This window comes from Rhinopithecus bieti, unplaced genomic scaffold (genome assembly GCF_001698545.2).
Source record: "Rhinopithecus bieti isolate Rb0 unplaced genomic scaffold, ASM169854v2 scaffold_13029, whole genome shotgun sequence".
In the NCBI taxonomy this organism is placed as follows: domain Eukaryota; kingdom Metazoa; phylum Chordata; class Mammalia; order Primates; family Cercopithecidae; genus Rhinopithecus; species Rhinopithecus bieti.
Genome location: NW_016807982.1, coordinates 3,142,039 through 3,165,590, shown reverse-complemented (window position 1 = coordinate 3,165,590; position 23,552 = coordinate 3,142,039). Strand labels below are relative to the sequence as shown.

The window sequence follows — 23,552 nt, the reverse complement described above, 5'->3', positions numbered from 1 at the left end:
AAAAAAAAAAAAAAAAAAAAGTCTTCTGGAATTTTCACTGGGATTGTATTGGGACTGTAAATCAATTTGGAGAAACTCATCAGCCTAATAATAATGTTGCATTTTCAGACCCACGAGCACAGTGTATCTCTCCATTTAATTAAATAATCTATAATTTTTCTCAGTGATGTGTTGTAGTTTTGGTGTACAGATCTTTTTGTTTGTTTGTTTGAGATAGGGTCTCACTTTGTCACCCAGGCTGGAGTGCAGTGGTGTGATCTTGGGTCTCTGCAGCCTTGACCTCCTGGGCTCAAGTGATCCTCCTGCCTCAGCCCCCAACTAGCTGGGACTACAAGTGTGTGCTGCCACATCTGGCTGATTTTTTGTAGAGTTATTTCTTCACCATGTTGCCCAGGCTGGTCTCCAGCTCCTGAGTTTAAGCGATCCACCTGCCTCAGCCTCCCAAAGTGCTAGGATTACAGATAAATCTGATGAAAGATGTGCAAGAAAAATATGTATACCAGCTGGGCATTGGTGTACAGATCTTGCACTCTTCTGTCAGGTTTATCTGTAATTCTAAAAAAATCTAAAAATGTGCAAGATCTGTACACTGACGCCCAGCTAGTATACAGATCTTGCACGTCTTTATTTTTATTTTTTTTGCACCTCCTCCTCCAACAGAGATCTTGCATGTCTTTTGTCAGATTTATCCATATTTCATTAAAAAGTTTTTAGTGGGTACGTAGTAGGTGTATGTATTTGTGTATTTCTTATATTTGATGCTGTTATACTTGATGTTTTCAAAGAACTCAGTGATTGTTGCTGGTATATAGAAATACAATTACTTTTTGTATATTGGTCTTGTATCTTGTAATCTTGCTAAACTTACTTATTCATTCTGTTAGCATCTTTTTATAGATTCCATAGGATTTTCTCTCTATATAATCATATTGTCTATAAATAAAGACAGCTGCTTCTCCAACCTGGATGCCTCTTATTTCTTTTTCTTGCCTTATTGCCCTGGCTAGAACTTCCACTACAATGTTTTTGATATATTTTTTCTTTTTGTAGAGATGGGCTCTTGCTTTGTTGTCCAGGCTGTGTGGAACTCCTGGCTTCAAGCAATCTTCCTGCCTTAGCCTCTCAAAGTGCTGAGGTTACAGGTGTAAGCTGCCATGCCGGGCCTCCAATGCGATGTTGAATTGAAGTGGTGAAAGTCTACATGTTAGCTGTAGGTTTTTTGAAAGCTATAAGTCTGTAAGTCAGCTATAAGTCTGATGTTAGCTGTAGGTTTTTTGAAGATACCTTTCATCAGGTGTAGGGAATTTCTTTCTATTCCTAGTTTGATGTGAGTTTTTATCAGGAATAGTTGATGGATTTTATCAAATGCTTTTTCTGCATCTATTGAGATGATTTTTTTTTTTGTTTTTAGTATGTTAATATGGTGAATAATATGATTGATTTCAAATGTTAAACCAATCTTACATTCCTGGAGTAAACCCTGCTTGGTCATGATATTATTATTTATTTATTTATTTATTATTTTTTGAGATGAAGTGTCACTCTGTCACCCAGGCTGGAATGCAGTGACTTGATCTTGGCTCACTGCAACCTCCACCTCCTGGGTTCAAGCGATTCTCCTGCCTCAGTCCCCTGAGTAGCTGAGACTGCAGGCGCGTGCCACCACGCCTGGCTAATTTTTATATTTTTAGTAGGGACGGGGTTTCAGCATATTGGTCAGGTTGGTCTTGAACTCCTGACCTTGTGATCCACCCACCTTGGCTTCCCAAAGTGCTGGGATTACAGACATGAGCCACCGCGTCCGGCCTGGTCATGATATTACTATTTTGATATATTTTTATATTTGATTTATCAAATTTTTGTCATGAAGTTTTACATCTGTTTATTGACTGGCCTCATAGAATGAGTTGAGAAATTTTTCCTTTTCTTCAGTTTTCTGGAGGTTTGTGTGGAATTGGTATTATTTATTCCTTAAATGTTAAATATAATTCTCCAGTAAACCATCTGTACTTCGAATTTTCTTTGTAAAAAGTTTTAAACTAGAAATTCAATTATGTGATAGATGCATTGCTATGTAGGCTGTCTCTTTCTTCTTGAGTGAGCTTTGGCAGATTGTGTCTTTCAAGAAATTTGTGCATTTCATCCCATTAGTCAAATTTATTCACATGTTCATTATAGTCTCTTACTGTCCTTTTAACATCTATAGAACCTTTAGTTGTATCGTCTGTCTCATTCCTGATACTGGTAATTTGTGTCTTCTTGTCTCTTGCTCTGGCTCTTGCTCTCTCATTTCTCCTAATTAGACTGGTTAGTGTTTCTCAAAGAACCATGTTTGGTTTTATTCATTTTCCTCTATTGTTTTTCTGTTTTCTATTTTACTGATTTCTGCGCTAATCCTTTTTTTTTTTTTTTAATATTACATTTAATATTTTCCCTTTTTAAACAGATCTAAGTTGACAGGTTCATTTTTTTGCTTTCAGTGCTTTAAAGATATCATGTCAATGTCTTCTAGCTTGCATTGTTTCAGTTGAGATATCTGCTCTAGTTTTTATCTTGTTCCACATATATGATATTTCTTTTTTCTCTGACTGCTTACATAATTTTCTCCTTACCACTGTTTTAAGTGATTTGATGATGTTATTCTATGGCGTAATTTTATGTTTTGTGTGGTTGGGGCTTGTTGAACTTTAATCTGGATTAGAATGTGGGTTTATAGTTTTCTTCAAATTTGGGAAATTATTGCCAATTATTCAAATATTTTTCTGTCCCTCTCCCTTTGGGACCTCTAATTAATTAATTTTTTTTGTTGTTGTTAAAAAAAAAAATAGAGTCTTGCTGTGTTCCCCAGGCTGGAGTGCAGTGGCACAATCTCCATTCACTGCAACCTCTTCAGTAGCTAGGACTACAGGCATGCACTACCACACCTGGCTACTTTTTGTGTTTTTAGTAGAGATGGGGTTTGACTATGTTGGCCAGGTTGGTCTCAAACTCCTGGCTGCAAATGATCCACCCACCTTGGTCTCCCAAAAATGCTGGGATTACAGGTGTGAGCCACTGTGCCCAGCTGATTTCTGTACTAAACTTTATTATTGTATTTCTTTGGCTTAATTTGGATTTCATTTGCCCTTTTTAGTTTCTTAGAATGTAATTTTATTTTATTTTTCTTAGAATGTAATTTGAAGTCGTTAGTTTGAGACTTCTCTCTTTTCTAATGTAGACATTTTTAGTGCTATAAATTTTCCTCTAAGTATTGCCTTTAGCTGTATCACACAAATTTTGATATTTTGTGTTACAGTTTTATTCAGTTCAAAATACTTTTTAATTTCCATTTTGACTACTCCTTTGACTCTTGGGTTATTTAGAAGTGTGTTATGTGGTTTCTAAATATTTGGGAGAATTTTCTATATACTGTTGTATTATTCATTGGTAATTTAATCCCATTGTAGCCAGAGAACATTGTATGACTTGAATCCTTGTGAATTTATTGGCACCTGTTTTATGGCTCATAATATGGTCTATCCTGGTAAATGTCCCATGTGCAGTTGAATATGTATTCTGTTGTTGGGTGAATATAAATGTCAGTTAGGTCAAATTTGTTAATGTTGTTCAGTCTTCAATATTCTTACTTATTTTCTGTCTCCTTCCATCAGTTATTTAGAGAGTGGTGATGAAATATCATAATTGTAGATATATCTGTTTCTCCTCATTGTTTGATCAGCTTTTGCTTGACGTATTTTGAAGTTTATTATTAGATGTGTAAATGTTTAGGATTGTTATTCCTCTTGATGAAGTGACTTCTTCATCATTGTGATACAATTCCCTTTGTCTTTGGTAACATTGTTTTCTCTGAAATCTATTTTGTCTGATATTAATATAGCCACTTCAGCTACTTTTGATTAGTGTTAACAATGTATCTTCTTCCATCCTTTAACTTTTAACCTATTTGTGTCTTTATATTTAAAATCAATTTCTAATAGGCTGCATATAGATGGATTGCTTTTTATCCAGTCTGACAATCTCTGCTGATTAATTGGAGTTAGACCACTTACATTTAATGTGATTATTATTATTTTGAGACAGCGTCTCACTCTGTCACCCAGGCTGGAGTGCAGTAGCGCAATCATGGCTCACTGCATCCTTGACTTCCTGGACTCAAGCTATCCTCCCACCTCAGCCTCTTGAGTAGCTGGGACTGCAGGAGTGTACCGGTATGCCCTGCTAATTTTTACATTTTTTATAAAGACAAGGTTTCACAGTGTTGCCCAGGCTGGTCTCAAACTCCTGGGCTCAATCAGTCTTCTCATTTCAGCTTCCCAAAGTGCTGGGATTACAGATATCAGCTACCATGCCTGGTGTAAGGGCCATCATTCTGCCTAACACGACTAATAAGCCAACAAAGAAGGTAAAATTGAATGTGAAAAATACTCAATTAATTCAGACAATATCAGGTATGTTCAGGGTGATATGGCCATAGACTGAAAAACAATTAATTCAAAGGAAGGCATAAACCTAGGGAAAATGGACAAAGAACAAATTGGACAAATAGCAAATACTAAGTTGGTAGATTTGAACCCAGTCACATCAATAATCACATTAGGCTGGGCTCAGTGTCTCATACCTATAATCCCAGCACTTTAGGAGGCGAAGGTGGGAGGATCACTTGAGCACAGGAGTTTGAGACCAGTCTGGGCAACATAGTGAGACTCCCATCTCTATAAAAAAATTAGCCAAATGTGGTGGTGATGGCATGTGCTTGTGGTCCTAGCTACTCAGGAGGCTGAGGCAGGAGGACCACTTGAGCCTGCAGTGAGCCGTGATTGCACCATTGCATCCAGCCTGGGCAACACAGCGAGACCCTGTCTCAAAAACAAAAAACAAACAAACAAAAAAGAATAATGGCCCCTAAAGATATCAGCATAATAATCTCAAGAACCTGTGAATCTGTTAAATAACATGGCAAAAAGGAATTAAGGTTTCAGATGGAATCAAGGCTGGTAATAAGGTGACCTCAAAATAGGAAGATTATCCTGCATTTTTCCTGTAGGCCCAGTGTAAACACAAAGGTCCTTAAAGTGGAAGAAGAAGATGTCACTATGGAAGAAAGACACAGAGACATGAAACTGCTTCCTCTGCGGATGGGGGAGGGGACCATGAGCCAAGGAAGGTGGCTGACTTCTAAAAACTAAAAAATGCACGGAAACAGGTTCTTCCCTAAATCATCCAGAAGGGAATATGGCCCTGTCAACCCCTCGATTTTAGCCCTGTGAGATCTATGTTGGATTCCTATTCTACGGAAGTATAAGATAATACATTTGTGTTGTTTAAGCCACTAAGTTTGTGGTAATTCGTTATAACAGTGATAAAAATTTAATACAACTATAATTCTTTGTTGTGTAGTTCTGGTGGTTACTGTTGAGTTTATACTATACATCTTTAACCTATAAAGAACTACCTTAAATTATATTATTTCACCTTCATCTTTGAAAAATATTTTCCCTGTTTAAACAAATCTAAGTCAACAGGTTTATTTTTTTGCTTTCAGTACTTTAAAGATATCATGTCAATGTCTTCTAGCTTGCGTTGTTTCAGGTGAGATGTCTGCTGTAGTTTTTATCTTTGTTCCACATATATGATGTTTCTTTTTTCTCTGGCTGCTTATATAATTTTCTCTTTACCACTGTTTTAAGTGATTTGATGATGTTATTCTATGGCATAATTTTATGTTTCGTGTGGTTGGGGCTTGTTGAACTTTAATCTGGATTAGAATGTGGGTTTATAGTTTTCTTCAAATTTGGGAAATTATTGATGATTATTCAAATATTTTTCTGTCCCTCTCCCTTTGGGACCTCTAGTTACAAGCATATTTGGCCACTTGAATTTATTTCACAGTTTGCTGATGCCCCATTCATTTATTTTGAGCTTTTTTTGTCTCTGTGTTTCATTTTGAAGTTTCTATTGAGATTATTTAAGGTTACTAATCTTTTCTTCTGCATTGTTTAATCTGCCATTAAATTCTTACAGTATTGCATTAGTCTGTTCTCACATTGCTATAAAGAACTATGTGAGACTGGGTAATTTATGAAGCAAAGAGGTTTAGTTGACTCACAGTTGTGCAGGCTGTACAGGAAGCATGGCTGGGAAGCCTTAGGAAACTTAACAATCATGGTGGAAGTCAAAAGGGAAGCAGGCACAGTCTTCACATGGTGGAGCAGGAAAGAAAGAGAGTCAAATGGGAAGTGCTACACACTTTTAAACCATCAGATCTCATTAGAACTCACTATCATGAAAACAGGAAGGGGAAATCCACCCTGATGATCCAATCACCTCCCATTATGTTCCTCCCCCAACATTGGGAATTACAATTCAACATGAGATTTGGGTGGGACAGAGCCAAAACGTATCAAGTATATTTTCTTTAATATCAAACATTGTAATATTTATGTTAAAAGTTTGATATGAAGTCTTTTTTATGTCTTATATCTCTGCTTAATATATTCAACCTTTCCTGTAACTTCTTAAACATAGAAATATAATCATAATACTTATTTTAATATCCCTATCTACCAGTTCTGTCATCTCTATAATTTCTGGATCAGTTTTAATTGATTTACATTTTTTTTCTCATTATAGTATTTATTTTCCTGCTTCTTTGCATGTCTGGTTATTTCGGATTAAGTGCTAGACATTGTAAATTTTACCTACTGGGGTTTTGGATATTTTTGTATCACTATAAGTATTCTTGAACTTTGTTCTGGGCTGTGGTTAAATTATTTGCAAACAGTGATACTTTTGAGCCTTGCTTTTAAGCTTTGTCATGTGAGTCCAGAGCTGCATTTAGTCTAGGGTTAATTTTTCTACCCTACTAAAGCAAGACTTTTATTAGTATTTTAACTGATGCCCTGTGAATTACAAAGTTTTCCATTCTAGCTTTTTGGAAGAGGTACTATTTCTTATCCATCTAAACTTGAGTACTTTTCTCTGTAATCAAGAGAACTACAGGGCAGCCTGGGCAACATGGCAAAACCTCATCTCTGCAAAAAGTACAAAAAGCTACTTGGGGGGCTTAGGTAAGAGGATTACTTCAGCCTGGGAGGTCGAGGCTGCAGTGAGCCAAGATCACGTCACCGCACTCCAGCCTGGGTGATAGAGCGAGACCCTGTCTTAGAAACAAACAAAAGCCAGGCATAGTGGCTCATGCTTGTAATCCCAGCACTTTGGGAGGCTGAGGTGGGCAGATGACTTAAGATCAGGAGTTTGAGACCAACCTGGCCAACATGGTAAAACCCTTTTTCTACTCAAAATACAAAAATTAGCTGGTCACAGTGGCAGGAGCCTGTAATCTCAGCTACTTGGGAGGCTGAGGCAGGAGAATCACTTGAACCTGGGAGGCAGAGGTTACAGTTAGTGGAGGTTGCACCACTGCACCCCAGCCTGGGTGACAGAGTAAGACTCCATCTCAAGAAAAGCCCCAAACAGACAAAACAAAACAAAGAATACAGGTTAGTTTTTTCCCTGGCCCTGTGCGGTTTCTTCATATACATCTGATTATCAGTACTCCCTTGAGTACTTAATGGGGTCTCCTTCAGATTTTCAGAGTTCTGTCTCTGTATAGCATTCTTCTTTCCCAGACTTCCAGCTCAGTTCTTCAACTCTAAAGACTACTGGTCTGTGCTTGGATTTCTTCTTCTGTGCCATGGCCCAGAAACATTTTCTAGACAGTAAGCTGGGGCAGTCATAGGGTTCACCTTACTTGTTTTTCATTTCTTAGGGATCACTGTTTTTTATCACCTGATGTCTGGTGTCTTGAAAGCCATCATTTAATATATTTTGTCTGGTTTCTAAATTTTTTTCAGGAGGATAAATCTTCTTGCTGTTACTTCATCTCGACTGGAACAGAAAGTCCACCATGTTTTTTTTGTTTTTGTTTTTGTTTTGTTTTTTTACCTTGTGGCATTCACCTACCTAACTACTGCTTAGTCTTCAAGACTCTTCCCAGGCTTTACTTCTTTTTGAAAGCCTTCTCTGATATTTACTTCCTGAGTTTGGACCCAGATCCTCTCCTAAATATTTGCATAATACTCAACTCTATCATTAAATTTTCAGTCTCAGAACTTGATGCTCATTGTTCAAACTCGATACTTGCAAATATGTCCTTGATCTTGTCCCCTTGCATCTTTAGCTACCATTCATTTGTCTTTCTTCCTTTTTATCTAGAAATATCAAAGGTAGTCTACTTTTCTTTATTCACTTACATCTAATCCTCAGCCCTGTGGTATTTGGTTTCCACTGAAACTTGCCAGGGTCACCAGTGACTTCACAGTTGCCGATTGCAGTGTATTCTTTTCAGTCTTTATTTGATTGGCCCTGTCTGCATTATTTCATACTGGTTGCAATTGTCCCTTCTTTCTTGTGGGAACCACACATTCCTGGTCCTTTTCCTTCTTCCTGACGATTCCTTCTTGGTCAATTTTGTTGGTCATTTTATCATCTTACAGCCTTTGTATTCCTAAATGTTTTATTTTTGATTACTATTTCTTTTATTTACATGTTCTTCCTATCATAGTTCATCTACTCCCATGGCTTTAGGAGCATGATTCCAAGTCTTAGTTTCTGTTTGAATTTCCCAGAGGTATTCTAGCTTCAGTTTGTCTAAAACATAACTTTCCTGTAATTTCCTTAAAGTTGCTCTTCTATAGTCTATTTCGTTTTTGACACTACTGTAGTCAGTCCGTCACTCAGGCTAGAAACATGGGTGTCATCTCAGACTCTTCCCCAAACCCCAGATCTATTACAGCTCCACAAATATTAGATTCTTAATATTTTAAAATCCATCCCATGGGGGGAATTTCCAGTAATGGTGGCAGAGTGAAGTGGTCTCTGAAACCTTCCCACAGATAATATTAGAAAATCTGTAAAAAATGTATTGAAAGGAACTGAAAAGGTTCCAAAAGCAGATAGAAGCTAGAGGAGCGCTTACTTTTGAAAAATGGCAACTGGGAGTGATAAGAATCGTGAATTTGCAGCTTAAAAAAAATTTGCCTGAGGGCATTCAACAACTCCCACAGTAGAGGAAAGTGGCAGTGGAAAACTCCAGCCTTACTTTTTTATGGTGGCAGAAACAGAGTTCATGATAGAAAAAGCTTCTGAAAATTTAGCAAGAGGGCTTGAAAGTAAGAAAACCACAGAAGAGGGTGAACCTCATAACCTGACTGTAAACTCTGCTAAAATCCCTGGATGTACCTCTAAACTACACCTGCGTGGGCAGACGCCATGAGGCCTGGTGAAAAAAAAGGCAGAGATTAGGGAGGTAGAGTTCTGTCTTTGAAAGAGAGAATCTACACAAGGTGAACTTCATGAGTTTGCTTCTTTTTTAAATTGAATGCATTCTCCAACCATGGGGAACCAGGTGGCAGATATGTGAAGTCTTATGGACTTGAGGTATCAGTGGACATAATCTTAAGGCTGAAAAATTAGGGAGGAATCCCCAGAAATAAAGAAAGTACGATGAGAACAGGCCCCAAATCTGAGTAAAATCTCTGGCCAGATTCTTGGTCAATCATCAGTTACACAGGCAGACGTGTAGTGGCCAGGCTGGGTGTGGTGCCTTACGCCTGTAATCCCAGCACTTTGGGAAGCTGAGCTGGGTGGATCACTTGAGGCCAGGAGTTAGAGACCAGCCTGGCCAACATGGTGAAATCCCGTCTCTACTAAAAATACGAAAATTGGCTGGGTGTGGTGGTGCATGCCTGTAATTCCAGCTACTAGGGAGATTGAGGCATTAGAATCACTTGAACCCAGGAGGCAGAGGTTGCAGTGAGCTGAGATCATACCATTGTACTCCAGCCTGGGCGACAGAGCAAGACTATCTAAAAAAAAAAAAAGCTGTAAGAACTACACAGAGATATCAGTTGTAGAACACTGTAAGGAGCAAAGTCTACAGTTTAGTCCAGGGAGGTTATTTGTCTACTAGGAAACCACCCCTTTGCCAATAATCCCAAGGAAAATATAGTAGAATCCAGAGCCACTACATGTATCAGAATGTCCAACATTAAACCAAAAATTACCAGACAAGCACAGGAACAGGAAAAGGGTGATCCATACTCAGGGAAAAAAGGCAGTCAATAGAGAAGGTGGCTCCAAGTTGACTCAGATGTTGGAGTTAGTAGTCAGGCTTCAAAGTAGCTATCATATGTATGTTCACATAATTAAAGGAAAATATTTGTTTTGTTTTGTTTTTTTTTTTGTTTGTTGTTTTGTTTTGTTTTTTTTTGAGACAGAGTCTCGCTCTGTCGCCCAGGCTGGAGTGCAGTGGCCAGATCTCAGCTCACTGCAAGCTCCGCCTCCTGGGTTCACGCCATTCTCCTGCCTCAGCCTCCCACGTAGCTGGGACTACAGGCGCCCGCCACCTCGCCCGGCTAGTTTTTTGTATTTTTTAGTAGAGACGGGGTTTCACCATGTTAGCCAGGATGGACTCGATCTCCTGACCTCGTGATCCGCCCGTCTCGGCCTCCCAAAGTGCTGGGATTACAGGCTTGAGCCACCGTGCCCGGCTTGTTTTTGTTTTTTTGGGTCTCATTCTGTTGCCCAGGCTAGAGTGCAGTAGTACTATCTTGGCTTACTGGAGCCTCAAACTCATGGGCTCAGGCGATCCTGCCACGCCAGCTTCCTACGTAGCTAGGCCTACAGGGGTGTGCCACCACTCCCAGCTAATTACAATTTTTTTTTTTTTTTTAGAAATGAGGTCTTGCTATGTTGTGCAGGCTGGTCTTGAACTTCTGGCCTTGAGCGATCCTCCCAACTCGGCCTCCCAGTGTGCTAGGATTACAGGTGTGCGCTACTGTATTGGGCCAGAAAATAGTTTCAGTGAGTAAACAGATGAGGAATTTCAAAAAAGAAATATTAACAATGGGAAAATAGAAACAAGAGGGCTTACAAAACGGCAGCAAGAAGGGATCTGTAATTTTCGTGTAAAAAATAGTATAAAACTGGGCAAAATTGTTAAAACCAAATATTTTTAACATATCTAGAAATAAAGTAGAAGCAGAAACAAATTGAGAAAATTTATTTTTTTTTTTTTTTTTTTTTGAGACAGGGTCTTACTCTGTCATCCAGGTTGGTGTGATCATGGCTCACTGCAGCCTTGACTTCCCAAGCACCAACCACCTCAGCCTCCCAAATAGCTGGGATTACAAGTGTACACCACCACACCCAGCTAACTTTTTCTATTTTTTGTAGACACAGGGTCTCACTATGTTGCCTAGGTTCTTGAAAAACTCCTGGGTTCAATCGATCCTCCTGCCTCGGCATCTCAAAGCGCTGGCTTGAGCCACGACACTCCAGCCTAAGAATTTATTCTTGAAAGGCTGGTAATACTTTGAGTAGGGACAGTGGAAGTCTGTGGTCTTCTTGGAGTGTTTCCCGTCTGTCCTTACCTCCGTTACTCAGCTCTGGTGACAAGAATTGTAATTTTACCATTGTGTGGCTGAACATGAAAACTAGCATCTTACGGAGCCAGAGTGCAGTGGCACATGCCTGTAATTTCAGCTACAGGGGAGGCTGCGGTGGGAGGACTGCTTGAGCTCAGGAGTTCCAACCAGCCTGGAACTCAACATAGTGAGACCCCCATCTCAACTGAAAAGGAAAAAACAACAACAACAACAACAACAAAACACTAGCAAATTTTCTGCCAGAGGGGGTAGACTTAATGTGGGACAGGTGAAAACTCACAGCTTTGCCAACTAAAAGTGGCAAACTTGGTTGAGAATGAATGGAGAGAATCTCCTGTTGGAGTAGGTGGTGGACCTGCCAGAAACTAAATGGGAAGATCTTGAAAATAAGAGAGCCATAGAAGGGCTAAGATAAGCTCTCCGCATATCTCTGGCTGATTGGGAAGTTACCTGCATGTGCAGGAGGGACCCAAAGGAACCCAATAAAAGTAAAATTAAGGGGACTTGAGAATTGGCTGTAACTTTGAATGCATTCCTCAGGCAGTACACAGATAGATTGGCAGATGGCAAAACTTTATGGGTTTGAGGTCTATGAACAACCCCTGCCCAGATCATTGTCTGACTACTAAACGATGCAGGCACAGGCCGCCCTAGAAAGCCAGGCTAAAATAAAAATTAAAACAAAAACTGAGCAGAGCATCAGTGGCAACATACTATGGGAGAATTAGATTCTGCAGTTTAAGTACAGGCAAGTTATTAAAAACAATCAACAGCCCATCAGATAAATAAAACAATCGATAGCTACTCCAGTAGATTATTTGAAACCTCTAGTTTTCAACTAGATATTATGAGACATGCAAGGAAAAATCAGGAAGGTGCGGCTCATGCTCAGTGGAAAAAAGTCATTAATAGAAATGATTTCTGAATAGACCCAGCTATTAGATTTAGCAGAGACTTCAAAGCAGCTGTTAAAAAATATGATTAAAAAATTAAATCGTGTTCAAAGGTTTAAAGGAAAATGAGATGACAGTTACTTAACAAATAGGGAAGTGGCTCTAACCACTTTTGGTCAACATTGTAGTAGAGGTCCTAGCCAATTATAATGCAAGAAGAAATGAAAGAAATAGAGATTGGAAGTGAAGAAGCAAAACTGCCTTTATTCACAGATGATTGGATTATTTCTAGAAAATTCTAAAGAATCTACATAAAAGCCACTGTTAAGTAAAGTTAGCAAGATTGTAGGATATAAGGTCAATATATAGAAATCACTTGTGTTTCTATATTAGCAATGAATAATTGGGAATTGAAGTTTTATTATTTATTTATTTTAGAGATAGGGGTCCCACTATGTTGCCTAGGCTGGCCTTGAACTTCTGGGTTCAAGCAGTCCTCCCTCAGCCTCTCAAATAGCTGGAACTCTAGGTGTGCACCACCATACCTAGCTTGAAGTTTTAAAAAATGTGTAACACCAAAGACATGAAATACTTAGGCATAAACTTAACAAAATATGTGCAAAAATTGTATACTGAAAACTACAAAACTCTGCTGAGAGGAATTTGAGAAATAAGTAAATGAAGAGAGATACCACTGTAATGGATTGACTGATGTCCTCCCCTCCCCCTCTCAGCATGTGACCTTATTTGGGAATAGGGTCTTGGCAGATGTAATTAGTTGAGAATCTCCAGGTGAAATCATCCTGTATTTAGGGTGGGCCCTTAATACAATGACTGGTGTCTTTATACAAGAGATAGGAAAGGGAGCTTTGGGTCCATCTACACGGACACAGAAGAAGTCCACATGAAGAGCAGAGTTATGTTGCCACAAACCAAGGAATGCTAAGAGCCTCTGGGAGCTAGAAGAGGCAAAGAAAGATTCTCCTCTAGGGCCTTCAGAGGCAGTATGGCCTGCCAACACCTTGGTTTCAGACTTCTGGCCTCCAGAACTGTGAGAGAATGAATTTCTATTGTTTTAAGCCACGAAGTTTACAGTAATTCATTATGGCGGCTCTAGGAAACAAATATAACCATGTTATACAGATTGGGATCTAGAATGATCAAAATGATTTGGAAAAGAACAACAAAGTTGGAGGACTTAAACTATCTAGCTAGAAGACTTACTATATAGCCACAGTAATCAAGGCAGTGGTGTTGGCATAAAACTAGACTAAGTTAATGGAACATAATATAGAGTCCAGAAATAGACCCACATATATATGGTCAATTGATGTGCCAGTGCAGTTCAGTGGGGAAGGGGTAATCTTGTCAACAAATAGTGCTAGAACAGTTAGATAATGATATGTAAAAACGTGAACCTTGACCCTTACCTCTACAGGAAAATCAACTCAAAACAGATCATAGATATAAATTTAAGACTAAAAGCTATAAAACTTACGGAAGAGAACACAGGAGAACGTTTTTGTGATCTTGGTTTGGCAAAGATTTCTTAGCCATGTCACTGAAAGCATGAACTGTAAAAGAAACAAATGATAAATTGAGCTTATCAAAATTATGAATTTTTGTTAATGAAAAGCTAACACTAACAAAATGAAAAAGCAAGGTACAGACTGAGAAGACATTTGCAAATTATGTGTCTGACAAAGCACTCATTTATAGAAATAAATGAGCTTTTGTAACTCGATTAGAAAACTAGTAACCCATTTTAAAAAGCAGGCAAAAGATTTGAACATAGTCCATCAAAGAGGTTATACAAGTGTCTGATAAATACATAAAAAGATGTTCAACATCACTAATCACTAGGAAAATGTAAATTACGACCACAGTGAGATGCCACTACATACCTCTAGAATGGCTAAAATTAAAAGGATTTCCACACCAAATTCTGTCAAGGTTGTATGATAATTGAAATACACTGGTGGTGGTACTAAACAAATTATAGTATATTTATAACGCAGAAAACTACTTAGCAATGCTAAGGAATGAATTATTGATACACAAAACATTTTGCGTATATAACATTTTGTGTATATTTTGTTATTCATACAAAATAATTTTGCTGAGTGAAATAAGCCAGACTACCCCCCTCAAAGAAAAGGGTACTTACTTTGTGATTCCATTTATAGAACCTTCTAGGAAATGCAAACTATGGAAACAGAAAGCAGGCTGGGTGCGGTGGCTCACGCCTATAATCCCAGCACTTAGGGAGGCCGAGGCGAGTGGATCACGAGGTCAGGAGATCGAGACCATCCTGGCCAACATGGTGAAACTCCGTCTCAACTAAAAATACAAAAAATTAGCTGGGCATAGTGGCGGGCACCTGTAGTCCCAGCTACTCAGGAGGCTGAGGCAGGAGAATGACGTGAACCCGGGAGGTGGAGCTTGCAGTGAGCCGAGATTGCGCCACTGCACCCCAGCCTGGGCAACAGAGCGAGACTCCATTTCAGAAACAAAAGAAACAGAAAGCAGAGAATGGTTACTTAGGGTGGGGTGGAGAAGGCATTACAAAGGAGCATGAGGAATCTTTGGAAGTGATGGATATGCATTAGCTTGATTGTACTGATGGTTTCAAATGTGTATACATACATCAAAATTTATCAAATTGTACAGTTTATGTATGTTCAATGTATTATATGTCAGTTATACCTTAATAAAGCTTTAAAAAGGGGGGGTAAAAATTTGGATGAACTTTACTTCTTTGCCTCTTCAAAGAGAAAATGGTCAGTAAGCACATGAAAATTTGTTCAGTGTTATTAGTCATCAGGAAAGTCATCAGTGATATATCACTTTATAACCACTAGAATGACAAAAAATAAAAAGACCAGGACTACCAAGTGTTGGTGAAGTTGTAGAGCAACTGGAACTCTTGTATGTTGCTGGTAGAAATATAAAATGTACAGCCACTTTGGGTAACAGCTCATAGTTTCTTACAAAGTTCTTAGAAAGTATGTTTTCAAACATATACTTATGTATAACCGGCAATTCTCCTAAGTATTTACCTAAGATAAATTAAAACACATGTTTACAGTAACATGTATACTTAAACATTCATAGCAGCTTTTATAACTAAGAATGGAAAACAAGTTAAAATCCCATCAGTAGATAAATGTAAAACAAATTTTTGTGTATTTCTATAATGGAAAACTACTCAGTAATAAAAAAGAATGTGCTACTGATATGCACAATATCATGAATGAGTTTCAAAAACATGTTGAGTGAAAGCCAGAAACAAAAGTAATATGTATATGCTTCCTTTTATGTGAAATACAAGAAAACCCAAACTAATCTCACTTTGACAGCAAACAAATCAGTGATTGCCTGAGCCTAGAGATGGAGACAGGGATTTATTATAAAGGGGCATGAATGAATTTTGGGGACCGATAGAAATGTTCTCTCTCTTAATTGTGGTTACATGGGCATATACATTTGTCAAAACATTGACCTTATATACTTGAAATGTGTGTAGTTTATTTTATGTGAGTTATATTTCAACCAATTTGATTTTTTTTTTTTTTTTTTTTTGAGACAGCCTCACTCTGTCGCCTGGGCTGAGGTGCAGTGGCATGATATCTGCTCACTGCAGCCTCCGCCTCCTCTCGGGTTCAAGTGATTCTTGTGCCTCAGCCTCCCAAGTGGCTGGGACTACAGGCATGTACCACCATGCCCAGCTAAATTTTGTATTTTTAGTAGAGACGGGGTTTCATCATGTTGGTCAGGCTGGTCTCAAACTCCTGACCTCAAATGTTCCACCTGCCATGGCCTCCCAAAGTGCTGGGATTACAGGTGTGAGACACCACACCAGGCTGAATCTGATTTTTAAAAAATCCATACCACCACCCTTGTTTAGCCACTCATTGTTTCTCATTTGGATGAAAGCAGTGCTCTTCTAAGTGGTGTTCCCACTGTTGCCTTACTTCTTCAAACCCATATGCCAAGAAATGACTTGTAAGACAGAAACCCGACCTTGTTACTTCCTTGCATACACCCTTAAATTGCTTACCATTACTTAGTTTCTTAAAATAGCATTTAATGCTTTTTTCCATCTGGTCCTTGCCTCTGTCTTTCCAGCTCATCTTCTATTACTTTTGCCTCTCACTTTGCTTATGGCTGTCAGTTCCCAAGACAGACTATGTTAATTTTATGTCTTGTGCCTACACTCATTCTCTGTCCTCTGCCTTTTGTCTAATAAACAATTGTTTATCCTCTAAAACTCAGCTTAGGGCTCTTCTCCTTCAGGAAGCCTTTTTCTTTAATAATTAAAAAAAATCATTCTTTTCCATACCCTTTCTCCCTCAAAGAGAGATGGATTAAGTAATTTTAGCTTGTGTGTGTGGTTTTTTTTTTGGCTCATTATAAACATTTATCGGTATATTTACTTTTTTTTTCTTTTTGAGACAAGGTCTTGTTCTGTCACCCAAGCTAGAGTACAGTGACATGATCACGGTTTACTGCAGCCTTGACCTCCCAGGCTCAAGCAATTCTCCCACCTCATCCTCCCAAGTAGCTGGGACCACAGGCATGGCCACCATGCCCAGCTAATTTTTTATGTTTTGTAGAGACAGGGTCTTGCCATATTGCCAAGGCTGGTCTTGAACTCCTGGGTTCAAGTGGTCTCCTCTCTTGGCCTCCCAAAGTGTTGGGAGTACAGGCGTGAGCCCCCATGCCTAGCTGGTGTATTTACTATTTTGACTTATTATGCTTTCAGTTCTCTCTCCCCTACTGTTGAGCACAATGATTAGTTTTATTTATATTTTGGATCCATAAGGGCTATTTCATAATAGGTACTCAATAAGTATTTGTAGAAAGATTGAACAGAAATGTTAACAGGGTAAAAGTATACATTGTTTTGCTTTTCCAGCACACTTAGAATGCAGAAAATTACTATTTTGTTTTAAACAAAACTCTTTGGCTAGGAAAAAAACTCGGAAGATTTATCTCAACATTTAATACCACTTTTATTTGGGTGGTGAGATTAATTTCTTTAATATTTTGACATTTTGCATTTTCAAGAAAACATTTAATATACTATTGTTTCATGAGACATAACCTGAAAACTGTGTAACTTTCACCTACTCAAATTGATTTTTTTTATTTCTTTAGGTCCACAAGGCGATTACAATTTCCAGTCCCCTAACCACAGACCTGACTGCAGAGCTGTCTGGTGGGCTAAAGAACATATCAGTGCAACCTGAAATATCAGAGGGTCTTGCTACTATGCCCAGCACTCAGCAAGTGAAAAGTTCTGAGAAAACCCAGATTGCTGTCCCCCAGCCAGTGGCTCCCTCCTACAGTTATGCTACCCCTACCCCCCAGGCCTCTTTCCAGAGCACCTCAGCACCATACCCAGGTAAGGACCTTTGCTCTTGGAGATAGAAGGGGAAAGTAGAACATCTGATCAAAGTATTCCCTTTTAGAGGAAAGAAGGGAGGCATAACTAGAATACTGTGTGTTAGAGAAAAACAATTCTGTCAGTGCCCCTGCAGTTATGGACTGGGGGCTCTAGAGCCTTTCCTCAGCAGGCCTCCGGCTTATGGAAGTTTACGAGGCGAATTTTCACAGATCCAGATTCCACTATGACTTAAAGGCACACGATTCAATTAAGTATAATGTTCAAGTGATCAATGAGAGCCTGCTGGGAAGAAAGATTTGCATCAGTGTACTTGCTTATCTTCTGGAAGTCTGGTTGTAGGTCTCTCATTTTTACGGCATCTTTATTTTATTTTATTTATTTTAAAACTTAACTTTTGTGGGTATATAGTAGTTGTATACATATATGGGATACATGAGATGTTTTAATGCAGACATGCAATGTGTAATAATCACATCATGTAAAATGAAGTATCCATCCCTTCAAGCCTTTATCCTTTGTGTTACAAACAATCCGGTTATTTTCTTTTAGTTATTTTAAAATGTGCAATTAAAATATTATTGACTATAGTCACCCTGTTGTGCTATCAAATACTAGGTCTTATTTGTTCTTTCTAGCTTTTGTTTTGTACTGATTAACCACCACCCCCTTACCCCCACACTACCCTTCCCAGCCTCTGTAACCATCCGTCTATCTAACCATTACTCTATCTCCATGAGTTAATTTGTTTTGATTTTTAGATTCCACAAATAAGTGAGAACAAGCAGTGTTTGTCTGTGCCTGGCTTATTCGCTTAACATAATGACCTCTAGTTCCATCCATGTTGTTGTAAATGACAAGATTTCATTCTTTTTTATGGCTGAGTAGTACTCCATTGTATATAAGCACCACATTTTCTTTATTCATTCGTCTGTTGATGAGCACTTAGGTTGCTTCCGAAGTGTAGCTGTTGTGAACAGTGCTACAAACATGAGAGTGCAGATACCTCTTCAATACACTGATTTCCTTTCTTTTGGGTATAGACCCAGCAGTGGGATTACTGAATCATATGGTAGCTCTATTTTTATTTTTTTGAGGAACCTCCAAACTGTTCTCCATAGTGGTTGTACTAATTTACATTCCCACCAATAGTGTACAAGGGTTCCCTTTTCTCCACATCCTCACCAGCATTTGTTATTGCCTGTTTTTTGTATATAAGCCATTTTAACTGGGGTAAGATGATATCTCATTGTAGTTTTTATTTGCATTTCTCTGATGATCAGTGATGTTGAGAACCTTTTCATATGCCTGTTTGCCATTTGTATGTCTTCTTTTGAGAAATATCTGTTCAAATCTTTTGCCCATTTTTAAATTGGATTATTAAATTTTTTTCCTGTGGAGTTGTTTGAGCTCCTTCTATATTCTGTTATTAATCCCTTGTCAAATGGGGAGTTTGCAGATATTTTCTCCCATTCTGTGGGTTGTCTCTTCACTTTGTTGATTGTTTCCTTTGCTGTGCAGAAGCTTTTTAACTTGATGTGATCCCATTTGTCCATTTTTGCTTTGGTTGCCTGTCCTTGTAGGGTATTACTCCAGAAATTTTTTTTGCTCAGACCAGTGTCTTGGAGAAGCATCTTTATTTTTAAAGCCATTAATAAGAAGTAGATTTATACATAATGTATAAATAAATCTGTGCTTCACAGGTGCTGTTCTAAGGTATTAGGAAGAATTGGTTAATCAAGAAGTTGGTCTTTATCTTCTGAAAAGTCAAGAGGGTAAAATTAAAGTCAGTGAAAATGAATTTTGCCAGTTTTAATTTTCCAGTGTGTCCTTTGGTAGTCATATAACATGAAATTTTAGGGGTTCAATCCTGAGGCACCAAAGTAATTTTTGTATCCAGTCGAGATGCCTGTAATTTTTGGTGTAATTGTGAAGGGTTTGGGTTGAACTGTATTGAATAGCCATTTTTTGGTTCATTATACTTTCTCTGAGTATCATGTTTCTTTTTTTTCTTGTTTTTGAAAGTCACTTCAGAGAGTTCTTATTCCATCTCCTGGGGCATCCAAATGCTGAAGCTTCCATTAAGGATGGTTTCATTTCTCCCCAAGTGCAATGTTCCCATGCAGAGGCAGATAAATCTCAAGTTTCATATTTGCCTAGGAAGCCCTTCTCGCCTCCCAGGCTTGAAATATGAGTGGACTAGCCTGTTGTTTGCTTTAAGCTCTCCTAGTCTCGAAGTCTCATAGCAAATGAACATTTATTGTCAGAGAAATAAGATTTATATAATCAGTGGCTTTCAATGGTCTGCAAAGATTTTTGGTTGGGGGGAGGGAGTGATGCTACTGAAATCTGGTGAGTATTGGTCAGTGATACTGTTAAACACCTTACAGTGCTCAGGACGTTTCCCTCCATGACAAAGAATTACCTGGTCCAAAATATCAGGAGTGCTGAGCTTGAGAAACTCTGACATATGTGAAATAGCTGGTGAATAGTATAAAGACAGTATATAGCTCTTTGCTGACTTGAGTGTTCCAGAAATGCTAGCATACTTCAAGATTAGATCAGTTTGAACTGAAATGGTCTGGGAAGATTTCTTGGAGAGGAGACAGGCTTTAAGCAAGAAACAAAATGCTGTATTTAGAATAAAGCAAGGCAAACACTCCAATTGAAAGAAATAACTTTAGCAAAGTCCCTGAGAGTAGACCATGGCTTTGTGGAACACAAGAGGGAAAATCAATATAACTAAAGGCAAAATAGATAGGAAGGATAAGACAGTGAGATCAGATGATGGTTCTTTAATGGCAGGTGGGAAGTTTGGCCTTAAATATGATATAGGAGGAGGAGTCTTAAATAGAAGAGTAACATGGTGGGTGAGTATTTTGGAAAGACTAATGGTGTTGGTTGTTTTAGGAAGACAGAATAGATTGGAGTGGAGAGAGCTAGCAGAGGGAAGATAAAATAAGATTCTTGGAATAAGTAAGCCGGGCGTGGTGGTGCATGCCTGTAGTCCCAGCTACTTGGGAGGCTGAGGTGGGAAGATCACTTGAGTCCAGGAATTTGAGGCTGCAGTGAGCTATGATTACACCACTGCACTCTATCCAGAGCAACAGAGTGAGACCCTGACTCAAAAAGAAAAAAAAAAATTCTTGGAATAATCTAGTGTGAACAATGAATCTTGTAGCAATTGGAATGGAAAGAAAGTAACGCAGATTTGTGACCATTTGCCTTCCCTTCTAGAAACTTTATATATGTATCTTATTAGAAAGTTATTTGTTAGCGTAAAGGTGATACTTGAAACAGAATTTGACTCTGTGGAATGTAGGACGTAAGGAGGGCTTAGGGACAGACTGTAGTAAAAATACAATGGAGGGGAAAAAAAGGAGAAAAAATAGAATAATATGGTATCATCATAACCAAGAGTTTTAAGATGGAGGCAGTTAGCAGTAGTAGAAGCCACTGAGATGTGAGATGAAGAATGAGGGTATTATGGTACAGCTATTAGATTTACTAAGAAGTAGTTTTGAAAGATCCTTTTCAGTGGAAAAGGGGGGACAGAATCAAATTTCAAGCAATTAGAGAGTAGAAGAAAGGTTAGTAATTGATGGCAGTAGCTGAAAATTGATCATGAAATGAGTTTGATCACAAAAGAAAAAGAGAAGTAAGAGTCTGGATCTATTTCTTATCTCTGGTATATTTACTTTGTTTCCAGTTATAAAGGAACTGGTGGTATCTGCTGGAGAGAGTGTCCAGATAACCCTGCCTAAGAATGAAGTTCAATTAAATGCATATGTTCTCCAAGAACCACTTAAAGGTAAACATCCCCTTACATTTGGATAACTGTTTTTGTTTTTAAAAGAGATAGAGTCTTGCTGTGTTGTCCAGGCTGGTCTCAAACTCCTGAGCTCAGGAGATCCTCCCACCTTAGCCTTCCTAATAGTTGGAACTACAGGCATACACTACCACTCCTGGCCCTTATCTTTTTCCCTCCTCTGACTTCCTGTCAGGAAAATATATATATATTTTTTAAGTTACAAATTTATATTAGCAGTCATCTTGAATAACTTCTTTCCAAGTTCTACATCTGCTATTTACTGGTTGTTTAGCCAAAATAAATGGATTAATCTGAGTCTCAGTTTCTTTCTCTTAAAATGGATATAATACAACCTAATAAATACGTTCTGTGTTAATTAGCATCAGCTATATGCTAGGCAGTAAACTGGTAACTTATCTACTATCTCATTTTGCCTTTAAAGTAATCTTATGAGGTAGGAATTATTACCCCCATTTTACTGAGAAAGAAATGGAAATTAAGAGAAGTCATTTACTTAGATTCACACAGATAATGACTGGCTCAGCTGGGATTTGAACCCAAGCTTGACATCAAAGCCTATGATCTCAAACCCTACATTATATAGTACCTCTCATATTCCATAAATGTTTATGTATACCCAGGTGATATCCTATCCTCACAGGACTGTTGTAAGGACCATTGTTTCCCATAGTGAGACCCTGTCCCTGGGGAAAAAAAAAGATAAGCCTAATATGATATACAAAATTCAGGTATATAAAATATCTAAATTAGGGGTGATTACTTCATTATTTAAGAAAACTTTTGTAATATGAACATTCCTTTCACCTTTGAAGTATATGTTAATATACCAAAGTTTGACTTACAAACATATATGGGTTCTCTTAAGACTATTTATGACATGAGTGGTACATACTTTGATGGAAATTGAGTGAGTTGGGTTTGTGTTATTCTCATTGAAAGGTTAGTCAAGTAGAATGTCCTTCCCTATTTAGGATGGGGGGGTACACATATCTCCACTACAGTATTCTTCATTTCTAGGCCTAATACCAAATAGTATATTAATGCAAAAAGTACTTTTCCAGAAGCAAAATGCCCTGTCTGTTCTATATTTCTGCTCTCAAATTGAGGTTTCCTTATCAAGTCATTTCACATTCCTCTAGAGAAGCCTTTTCCTTTCTTCCTCTGGTGACAAGTTAAGGTGAATGGGTTTAGTGACCTTTGAAGTTGGAGGTGAGGAACTGCCTTGAGCTGTTGATTACTTCCATTCTTTTGTGAAAGACATGCTTGCCTCTACTGTATTTTCTTTCCTAACCCATATTTGCATGTACATTTCTATCGGTTACTATCATCTTGTAGATCAGTGTTTCAAAACACATTAGTTTAGAAATAGATTCTTTGGCCAGGCACGGTGGCTCATACTTGTAATCCCGGCACTTTGGGAGGCTGAGGTAGGTGGATCACCTGAGGTCAGGAGTTCAAGACCAGCCTGGCCAACATAGCGAAACCCCATCTCTACCAAAAATACAAAAAATTAGCTGGGTGTGGTGACGGCCGCCTGTAATCCCAGCTACTTGAGAGGCTGAGGCAGGAGAATCACTTGAACCCAGGAGGCGGAGGTTGCAGTGAGCCAAGATTGTGCCATTGCACTCCAGTCTAGGTGACAGAGCAAGAGTCTGTCTCAAAAAAAAAAAAAAAAGAAGAAAAAAAAAGGGCTGGGCGCAGTGGCTCATGCCTGTAATCCCAGCACTTTGGGAGTCCGAGGTGGGCAGATCACCTGAGGTCAGGAGTTCAAGACCAGCCTTGCCAACATGGTGAAACCCCATCTCTACTTTATAAAAATACTAAAAATTAGCCAGGCGTGGTGGCGGGCACCTGTAATCCCAACTACTGGGGAGGCTGAGGCACAAGAATCGCTTGAACCCTGGAGGCGGAGGTTGCAGTGAGCCTAGACTCAGCCACTGCCACTGCAGCCTGGGTCGACAGAGAGAGGACTC

General features: G+C 38.6%; 1 protein-coding gene across 16 annotated transcripts in view; it reads left to right on the top strand.

Annotated features, from left to right (window-relative positions):
* The window catches only part of KIAA0319L (KIAA0319 like), a 132,386-nt gene that overhangs the window by 70,970 nt on the left and 37,864 nt on the right, over window positions 1-23,552 (top strand). For all 16 annotated transcript variants that reach the window (XR_001887739.1, XM_017884462.1, XM_017884460.1 and 13 more), the window contains 2 exons: window positions 17,501-17,747; window positions 21,457-21,558. Coding sequence is in view for 15 of the 16 variants with exons in the window: in XM_017884462.1 (XP_017739951.1) it covers window positions 17,501-17,747; window positions 21,457-21,558 (349 nt within the window). In the remaining variant the exon portion in view is untranslated. The remainder of the gene's footprint in view (window positions 1-17,500; window positions 17,748-21,456; window positions 21,559-23,552) is intronic.